Source organism: Centropristis striata, chromosome 7 (genome assembly GCF_030273125.1).
Source record: "Centropristis striata isolate RG_2023a ecotype Rhode Island chromosome 7, C.striata_1.0, whole genome shotgun sequence".
NCBI classification, from domain to species: Eukaryota; Metazoa; Chordata; class Actinopteri; order Perciformes; family Serranidae; genus Centropristis; species Centropristis striata.
Window position 1 is genome coordinate 38608173 of NC_081523.1, and position 10788 is coordinate 38618960.

Below are 10788 nucleotides of genomic sequence, written 5' to 3' on the forward strand. Positions count from 1 at the left end.
TCAGCTGAGGAGGACACAGACCTCACCAAGGGTTTGACAGCAGACATGTTGATGTGACTCAGTCCACTCAAGAACTGATGGTTCCTGCTTGACAGGGATGCAGCGATGCATCGTGAGACAGTTAAAACTCAACACAAATGTGTGATGATTTGAATCGGTTGAGATGAAAAGTTAACTGCAAAACCTTTTTAACGGCAGAGGGCGTAATCTAGATCAGTAGTTCTCAACCTTTTAGAGTCGCGACCCCCAATTTAACATCCATGTTGTCCGCGACCCCCGCTCACTGAACACAATCTCACACGCACAGTTCAGATCACCCAAAAAAGAAACAAAATGACCAAAAAAAGTAAACAAATGAGCAAAAAAGACACAAAATGACCACAAAATGACCAAAAAAAAAGACACAAAATGACCAAAAAAAGAAACAAAATGACCAAAAAAAGAAACAAAATAACCCAATAAAGAAAAAAAAATTACCCAAAAAAGACGCAAAATGACAAAAAAAAGACACAAATTGACCAGAAAAGACACAAAATTACTAAAAAAAAGACACAAGATTACAAAAACAAGACACAAAATGACCATAAAAGACACAAAATTACTAAAAAAAGACACAAAATGACCAAAAAAAGACATTAAGTGACCAAAAAGACTAAAACACATTAACACATGAACACATTAACACAGTGGAGACAGAGCTGACTTCCAAAATGATTTAGCGACCCCCAGAAATCATCTTGCGACCCCAATTGGGGTCCCGACCCCAAGGTTGAGAACAGCTGGCATAAGTAATAGGCAACATATGCATTTTTAATATTTACCTATATGTAACCAGGAAATCTCATTAAAATCTGTTTTAAAAGAGAGAACAAATGCTACAAAATATGGCACCCCTTCTTGGTATTTTATGAGACCCTCAACAATAATTTCTGAGTACCCCCCCCCCCTCCTTTTTTAAATGTAATTACATTTTTTATTTTATTGTATTTATTTTCTTCCATCTTTTTCCTTCTTTCATGTATTTCATCCTTTTAGTTGTTAATCCTTTTTTAAAATGTATCTATCTATCTATCTATATATATATATATATATATATATATATATATATATATATTATTTTATTTTATTTTATTTTTTACTCTGTCCATTTACAATTTTATGTCAGTGGCTGTATATGTATGTCTACATTCGGATGTTTGGGCAGTTGTTTGTGTTGTATCATGGGTGGATGTTGTATAAAAAAAAAAAAATAAATGTTCGTCCTGTACAGTGACTGTCTTATACATGCCTTGTCATCAATAAAAAGACCATTGAAAGAAAGAAAAGAGACCCGGCCAAGGTACATTACATGATAAAAGAGCATTCACAAAATCTAAAAACAGCTATCAAAACACACAGTGGCCTCTCAACATGATTAACATAATGTTTGTTTATGAACCAGAGCTCTCTCTAGTTATGGTAAACCATAATGTTCTGTCACCATTAATAAACACACATCATGTGATGGCATGTATGTCTATTTATTTATTGTATCATGCATTGAATGTTTATTATAAATGCTTTGATGGGAAAACTGGGTCATGTTACAGTGGAGCACATTCTAAGAAAATATATATAAACAGAAATTAATAAATGTGTAACATGTGCATTATACTACGATAGAAACATGTGAAATATTCCATTCCTCAACTATTTATGAGTTAAATCCATAAGTTAGGTTCGAATCCGACTCAGTTTTACTGTCAATAAAGCCTTTAAAATGGCCCAAAAATATAGTTTAAAAAAATCTACCCATCTGAAAAACAGTTTTCCATAAAAAAAATATCCAAGTTGTGAATATTGTCATTTTAACTGACAAGATTTTCTCATCTTCCTGCACAGCTTATCGGATATTCTTGTTTTTGTTACATTGCTGTCTGCTTGAAGCCCGTGCATGAGGTTGAACATGTGCAGTCTCTTAGCACTAAATCAAATTAATGCTAATGGAATTCAACCAAAATGAATTCCATCTTTGATGAACAAAAGTTTAGTTTAGAGTTTAGTGCAAAAATAATTAAAGGCCCAGCCTGTTGCAAACATACACTGGTTGAGGTCAGTGACTCAAGCAGATAAAAGGCCTGTGGAATAGTGTTTCCATGGAAGGGTGTAGTTGGTCTGCAACAATGTTTAGGTAGGTGCTACATGTCAAAGTAACATCCACATGAATGACTGGACTCAAGGTGCTGCTAGCGTCTTGGTGCCAGATACCACAGCACACCTTCACAGGCCTGGTGGAGCCATGAAAAAAGAGAAAACGATGGAGCTTCTGGAGCAGAGCACTGCAACCTGGCATCTTCTAGATGCTTTCCGACACCCACATCTTGGCGAAATGTCATGGACTCCATCAACAGAGCCTGCCAGCCACTCAGGGAATCTACTGACATTCTCTCAGCGGTGAAGTATGTCACCATGCTGTCTCTGCTCTCATTGCTTCAAGTACTCAGAATTAGACTTCAGCTGAGGAGGACACAGACCTCACCAAGGGTTTGACAGCAGACATGTTGATGTGACTCAGTCCACTCAAGAACTGATGGTTCCTGCTTGACAGGGATGCAGCGATGCATCGTGAGACAGTTAAAACTCAACACAAATGTGTGATGATTTGAATCGGTTGAGATGAAAAGTTAACTGCAAAACCTTTTTAACGGCAGAGGGCGTAATCTAGATCAGTAGTTCTCAACCTTTTAGAGTCGCGACCCCCAATTTAACATCCATGTTGTCCGCGACCCCCGCTCACTGAACACAATCTCACACGCACAGTTCAGATCACCCAAAAAAGAAACAAAATGACCAAAAAAGGAAACAAAATGACCAAAAAAAAGACACAAAATGACCAAAAAAGACACATAATGACAAAAAAAAGACAAATTGACCAAAAAAAGACACACAATTACCCCAAAAAGAAACAAAATTACCAAAAAAAGGAAACAAAATTACCAAAAAAGACACAAAATGATCAAAAAAAGACACAAAATGACCAAAAAAAGACATTAAGTGACCAAAAAGACTAAAACACACGAACACTTTAACACAGTGGAGACAGAGCTGACTTCCAAAATGATTTGGTGACCCCCAGAAATCATCTCGCGACCCCATTTGGGGTCCCGACCCCAAGGTTGAGAACAGCTGATCTAGATCACCTTTAGTTATAGAGACAGAGCGTATCCCAGCCCACGTTTCTGACGACAGAAACTGTCAGCAAACAACAGAAACGTGTCTAAAAGCTGCTGTGTGGTGGAATGTGCTGCCAACAAGTTAAAGAACCAGAACTACGTTTTTACAAGCTGACAAACCTCAGAACTGAAGAATAGCCAGCATTAGCTTGCTAGCAAATAGATAGCTGACGTTCATTCATTTCATTCATTACCATTACCCGCTTCGCGGCGGGCTGGAGCCGATCCCAGCTGACATTGGGCGAGAGGCGGGGTACACCCTGCCAGACTATCACAGGGCTGACACAAAGAGACAGACAATACGCTCTCATTCACACCTATGACACGGGGACAACATGCAAACTCCACACAGAAGAGCCGCAGGCGGGAGGCGAACCGGCTACCCTCTAGCTGTGAGAGATTGCTAACCACTACACCACCGTGTAGCCCGGATTTTTCTTCAGTTTTAGTTTTAATCTTGTGATTTTTGTTTTTTTCAATTGTAGTTTTCGTTATTTCTTTAGTTTTCGTTATAACTATAATAACCTTGCATATAACTAACATTAGCCTGCTAACATATAGCTAATGTTAACTTGCTAACATATATCTAACATTAGCTTGCTAACATATTGCTAACATTAGTTTGCTAACATATTGCTAACATTAGTTTGCTAACATATAGCTAATATTAGCTTGCTAACATATAGCTAACATTAGCTTGCTTTCAGCCAACAGGGATTTCAGCTTCTGTCTGAGAATGTTAAAATTATAATTTTCCTGGAAAAAAAACATGTCAATAACTAGGAACACATGCAAGCTTCAGTTTATTCATTTGACGAGATTTTATTTAATTGTTTCATTCATTTAGTTATTTTGATGTGGAATTTGTTTAAAAATCTAGCTTTAGTTTTTGTAATTGGACATAAAATATAATTTCAGTTGCATGACATATATGTTGTTCAGGGATTCTCTTTTTTTGTTTGATATATGAGAAAATATTTGTATTTGTAGTATATATATATATATATATATATATATATATATATATATATATATATATATATATATATATATATATATATATATATATATATATATATATATATTTAAAATATGCATTCATTACATAGTTTGTGTTTTAAAGTTACACCCCATTTCAGAAATGTTGCATTTTTTTGTCTGACAAATAATTAAAGGAATCTTTTTCAGTCATAATTTGTCGGCAAGCTCAACAAAAAAAAAAAAATAGTGAAAAAATTGTGATAAATTCACATCATTAACTCAGTTTGGGAAATCATATTGTGAGTTGAGTGTATCGTTGCATTCCTACTGCTTGAAATCTAAAGACAGGTGGCAGTAATTGAGGCAGAAGCCAACCTTTTATTAGTGGTCAAGAATGAACAATCTGGCTCTCCACTGCTGTCAATTGTAGAACACAAGTTCTTATGCATTTGTGCAGCAAACTCTCCATCAGAGAGAGTGCTTAGCAGTACAGGGAATACTGACAACTCTGTCTCTTCTGAATCCAGCTGAAGTGGACATGCTGGAGTTTTAGGAAAGAAATCTGTAGAGGATTAACACCATGAGGTAGCATAGACTAATCCTCTGCCATGTCAGCTTTAAATGACATTAGTTTTTATCTTTGCAGTGTTAGTTTTTATAGTCGTTATTAGGCATTGGAAAAAAACCAAACCATTCGGTTCACTAGTCACGGTTTGGGGCGAAAACTCTGTTCACTGTTCAACAAACATAGCTTATGCTAGCAGCAAAACGTCCGATAAGATGAAACATCTATGTAAATATCATGCCAATGTGTCTGTTGGCAGAGGAGACAGTCATGTAGGAAAGAAACTCTTCTCCCTGCCGCATTAAACTGCCTCTCCATGCAGATTCACACACAAACCACAATTAAAGCATTGGGGTGTTTATAGCTAAAGAGATGCAGCTCTTTGCAGTGATGGAGGATGTAGGACTCAGCATGATTAAAGTTCCTAAGCCACGCCATCATACTTCTCCTGCTGTCACTTTAGCAACGGAATAACTCATCAACTTTATGAACAGACAAACTTGTGTCAGGAACTGTTTCACCCTTTGATGCACAACATGGTCTAAAGTGACCAAACTGAGTTTTTATTTTCTATATCTTTGCAATAAATTAATTTAATCATTCAGTATTCCAGGTTTTCTCTTTTTAACTTTGTATGAGTTTTGTGGTCCTCTGTGTCTTTTATTTATTTTACTATGTTTATCTGTTTGGTTTTATTGTTTTATTTATAGCATCATTTTAGATTTTTGCACTTATTTGATTATTTATTGCTGATTGTTATTTAGAAATTTACTGTTTTTATGAGCGTATGTACAGCACTTTGGAGACGTTTTTGATGTTTAAATGTGCTATACAAATAAAGTGGATGAGTGTGTCATAAACATGACATGGGATGTGTCATGAACATTAATGACACTTTGCAGTAACATTAATGCTCATGATACTTGTCATGTCATGTTTCTGACAGGCTTGTGTGACTTATGTAGACACCGTCAAAATAAAGTGTTACCATATCTTGCTTAAGTCACAAAGGCATGTTCAAAAAACTGCCCAAGTCATTTATTTCTCTTAAGTTACATAATTTACACACATTGTTATTACTATGCCAATAGCCATCCTTTGTTAAATAATTTTTGAGTGAAATTATCAATAAATGTCATATTTTGGTGAAGTTTTTTGTTTCTTGCAAAACTTGAAAAAATGAGTTAGGCAATTATTTTAACAGGGTGACGACACACAAGATGGAAAAACATTTGCTGGGTATGGGGTTTGCTATAATTATATGTGTATATATATATATATATATATATATATATATATATACACATATATACACATACATACACACACACACACACATATTTCATGTATCAAAATGGGAGATTTTTTTTTTCCGAGATATTTTTTTCTAATTAATTGTGTCTTAAATTAACATAATGTATATTTATAATTGTGTCAACTGAGTTGTTTCTTTATTTAGATGTTGAATGATTGATTCAGTTTCCATTTCATTGTGTTTTGAATCTCACATTTTAATTTGTTTTGTATGGTTTTATGTGTACTTTGTATATTCAGATATTCCTGCATGTTGTCTGTCTCCTCATGTTATTGTGGCTTTAAGAATGTCAGTGATCAATAAACAAACATACAAGAAGAAAAACATCTGCTGGCTCTGGGGTTTGCTGGTGTTATGCTGAGGACTGCATGCATTTTATTTTTTCCATTACCCATATTTTAGCTTCTCTTCACATGCTCCCTGTTCATTATAGAATTAATTTTAAAATTTCACTAATCACTTTTAACCCTATAAAGCCTGAACCATGAAATAATTGCCAGAAAATTATATTTTTTTTTAAACTTGAGTATTAATTGAACCTCCTGACAAAAAAAATAAATCAATTTGCATATATGAATTCTAATTTGTATCATATTTGATACATCAGGTCTTTTTGTACAATTTGTTGCAATTTGTTTGTTTTTCTTGAACTAACAAAAACATAAAAACCTAACATTTTTATCCTATTAAGACTTTCCTTTTAACATTTAATTCAAATATGCAAGAAAAAAATTATTTATCTGCTGATATGAAGTTTTCACCCAGCAATGAACCTGTATCATTTTTGCTACATCTGGTATTTTTGTGCAATTTGTTGCTCAGTTTGTTTGTTTTTAATCTCCAACACATGTATACATCAGGTTTTTCAGGAAAAAAATATATCACTCTAATGATGTAGAGGTCTCAACAACATGTGTATCAAATATGATACACTTGGCTTTATAGGGTTAAAGAACACTATCTATTACTTTTTTCACAAAGTAGATGTGGGAGATTAGTCCAACAAATCATATAAAATGAAAAACAGCTTTTTCCTCTATAAATGACCTTGTGTCAGTCTATTTGGATTTGAAAGTTTGATTTTGTTTAATCCTCTTGACCCTCCTCAACAGTGAAAAAGGAGGCATGGTCTAAATTGACCCCAACTGTGAAGAATCCTGCAGAACACCAGTTCAGACAGGAAGAATTATGTCTTTGTATGATTAGGCATGGTTTTATTATATTTACTCCCCATGCATGCTCACTCATAAATCCTTGCTGTCATTGTCTGGGGCTGTCAATCATGTTATCAGCTGTGCACATCTACTTTGGTGGCCTGTCATCTTGCTTCTTCTTCTTATGAAAATAAGATTCTCTCTCTCCCTTAGTAGTTTATGTTGCTGTTGTTAAAAAAATATATCACTCTAATGATGTAGAGGTCTCAACAACATGTGTATCAAATATGATACACTTGGCTTTATAGGGTTAAAGCACATTGACATAGCCAGTTCAAATCCTTTAAACACACCCTGTCTCTTTAAAAACATCATGATTTGGATTTGTATATCTTTAATTTTGTTAACTGAGTTGTTTCTTTATTTAGATGTTGAATGACAATTTCATGAATGACAATTTCATTGTGTTTTGAATCTCACATTTTAATTTGTTTTGTATGGTTTTATGTGTAATTTGTATATTCAGATATTCCTGCATGTTGTGTGTCTCGTCATGTTATTGTGGCTTTAAGAATGTCAGTGATCAATAAACAAACAAACCAGAAGAAAAACATCTGCTGGCTCTGGGGTTTGCTGGTGTTATGCTGAGGACTGCATGCATTTTATTTTTTACATTACCCATATTTGAGCTTCTCTTCACATGCTCCCTGTTCATTTTAGAATTAATTTTAAAATTTCACTAATCACTTTTAACCCTATAAAGCCTGAACCATGAAATAATTGCCAGAAAATTATATTTTTTTTTTTAAACTTGAGTATTAATTGAACCTCCTGACAAAAAAAATAAATCAATTTGCATATATGAATTCTAATTTGTATCATATTTGATACATCAGGTCTTTTTGTACAATTTGTTGCAATTTGTTTGTTTTTCTTGAACTAACAGAAACATAAAAACCTAACATGTTTATCCTATTAAGACTTTCCTTTTAACATTTAATTCAAATATGCAAGAAAAAAATTATTTATCTGCTGATATGAAGTTTTCACCCAGCAATGAACCTGTAACCATATTTTAGCTTCTCTCCACATGCTCCCTATTCATTTTAGAATTAATTTTAAGATTTTACTAATCACTTCTAAAGCACATTGACATAGCCGTGCAATTTACAGTGTGAGCTCCCGTCTGCGTCCCTCTGCAGCAGTGACAGGCCCCCTCCCCCTCCCCCAGCCTCAACAATGGCTACAGCCTGGACATACCTGGGACACGCACACACTCAGCGGATTACCAGCTAACTGCCTCTATACAGCATGTTTTAATCCCAAGGCCATTTATCAGGAGTCCTCTCACCTGTACTGGGCGGCCGCGCCATGGGTAAATCCAAAGTAATTGCCGGTAGCCATTTTGGCATCTTCACCAAGCCGGCTGGGCACTGCGGAGGACAGACACATCGTTACAGGGTGATGCTAAGCTAACAGCTAGCATCAGATCAACGGAGCTCCAAGGACTCTCCATTAACGTCTCTGCCTCAACGCTGTTTCTACGGTTATAATGCAGCTTACACCTCTACAGCCTGTAAAATAAGAGTCATGTTTTAATGGTACTCACCATAGGTGAAGGATACTACTGGACATATGGGAATCATTGGTTTAATATGTTGTTCTACCGACGGCCGAGCGCTACACCACCGTATTTATATTACATGTCCTATCCGGAAATGCCGTCTGTGCGCCTGCGCAGAAGGAAGGTCCGGTGTTATGCCGAGTTCTGCAGCCGTTAGCCTTGGTACTGCAGAACACTCACGGGAGCGCGCACAGCCGCTGATTTAGCAGCGCGCGCTCCCACAAAATAATAATAATAATAATAATACCTATATTTATATGGCACCTTTAAAAACTCCTGCAAGAATAAGAAACCAAAAATGAAATAAAAATAAAAACTATACATATATATATATATATATATATATATATTACTGTTGCTGACATTACTATTATTATTACTATATACTGTAATATACTACTATTATTATTATTATACCGGCCTTATGTATTGTTATTATTATTACTATTATCATTATTATTATATATTTATATATTATATAACATATTATTTTATTTATAATGATTTTAATTATTTATAATTATTTTATTTGATTTTATATTGTTACTATTTATTTATTATTACATATTATATACTATATACTGTACTATTATTACAATTATATACTGTCTAGTCACCATAGCATTGTTGCCATCATATCAGTATCATTACCATCATCTTGCCAGCCTACCAACTGATCTGCTTTTTTTAACTTGTGTCCTTGTTCTATTCTGTGTTTTTTTCTATTGTTGTTTTTATTTATGCTACCTCAGTATCTTATTCTATTGTATTTTATTGTATTTTATTGTACTTGAATACCGGACTGCTGTGACAACCGAATAAAGTAATCTATCTATCTATATATATATGTGTATATATATATATATATATATATATATATATATATATATATATATATATATATATATATATATATATATATATATATATATATATATATATATATATATATATATATATATATATATATATATATATATACATGCAGTTCTCGGCATAACACCAGCAAACCTCAAACCCAGCAGATGTTTTTCTTCTTGTGTGTTTGTTTATTGATCACTGAAGGGGAAACTGTGCAATTTATGCCTGGGGATAAATTGCCCCATAAGATGTGGGTCACACCCCTGTGCTCACTGGAGGAACGACACCCTACTCCCCAGGGTGGCCTCATGCAGTAATTTACATTTAGTGACAAAATTAGGTCCACACATCACAATTTAAAACACAAAGAGGAGTAAGAACCTTGTCTGGACATCACATTTGAAACACAAAGGGGACCTCAAAGTAGTTTCTAGGAAAGGTGGAGGGAGATTGGCATCTTAAGTGGCTGAAACCAAATTTATTTTAAGAGGCATAGCTTCGATTTATCAATTGTCAATAACATAGAAACTACCCGAGGGTCACGCAATATTTGGCACCTGAATGTTCTTTGAAGAGGTCCCGTCTGAAGTAAATGTTCAGTCATTTGCAGACCTGTGCATCAAACAGTACACATAGCAAAGAGGATAAATCTTGTTTTTCTCACCTATAGGTGTTGAACTGTGGAACTGTTGGAATAACCCTCTCAAGGACTAAAATTAGAACTTCTCTCACATCTTTGTTTTGTTTCCCAGACAGGCTAACTAGCCCGAGCTACCCTCTCCTTCTTTTCTGTCGTCTGTTAGAAAAATTGCATGAGTAAACCTTGAAAATTGATTTCTGCGCAGTCTTTGATGGGGAAAGGATGAGCTGGAGACGTCCGAGTTCTCAGTTTAACATAGTTTTATTACAATACGTCAAGAAATGTGAATTACAGAGCTCTGGGATTCACTTTAGGAATCAGTTTAACTGTCCCTGATACACACAGACAGGTTTCAGGTCATGAAGTCTGAAAACCTCGTCTCTACTCCTGCAAAAAAAAACCCAGTTTTACACTAACATAGTTTAATTATATCATG

The 10788-nt window shown here is 34.7% G+C and overlaps 1 protein-coding gene across 1 annotated transcript in view; it reads right to left on the bottom strand.

Moving 5' to 3' along the window:
- Positions 1-8990, bottom strand: part of zfr (zinc finger RNA binding protein) — a 42381-nt gene extending 33391 nt beyond the window's left edge. The window contains exons 1-2 of the mRNA XM_059338125.1: positions 8837-8990; positions 8579-8660 (exon numbers count right to left, since the gene is read on the bottom strand). Coding sequence (XP_059194108.1) covers positions 8579-8660; positions 8837-8873 — 119 coding nt within the window. The 5' untranslated portion in view covers positions 8874-8990. The remainder of the gene's footprint in view (positions 1-8578; positions 8661-8836) is intronic.
- Between the last annotated feature and the right edge of the window lie 1798 nt (positions 8991-10788).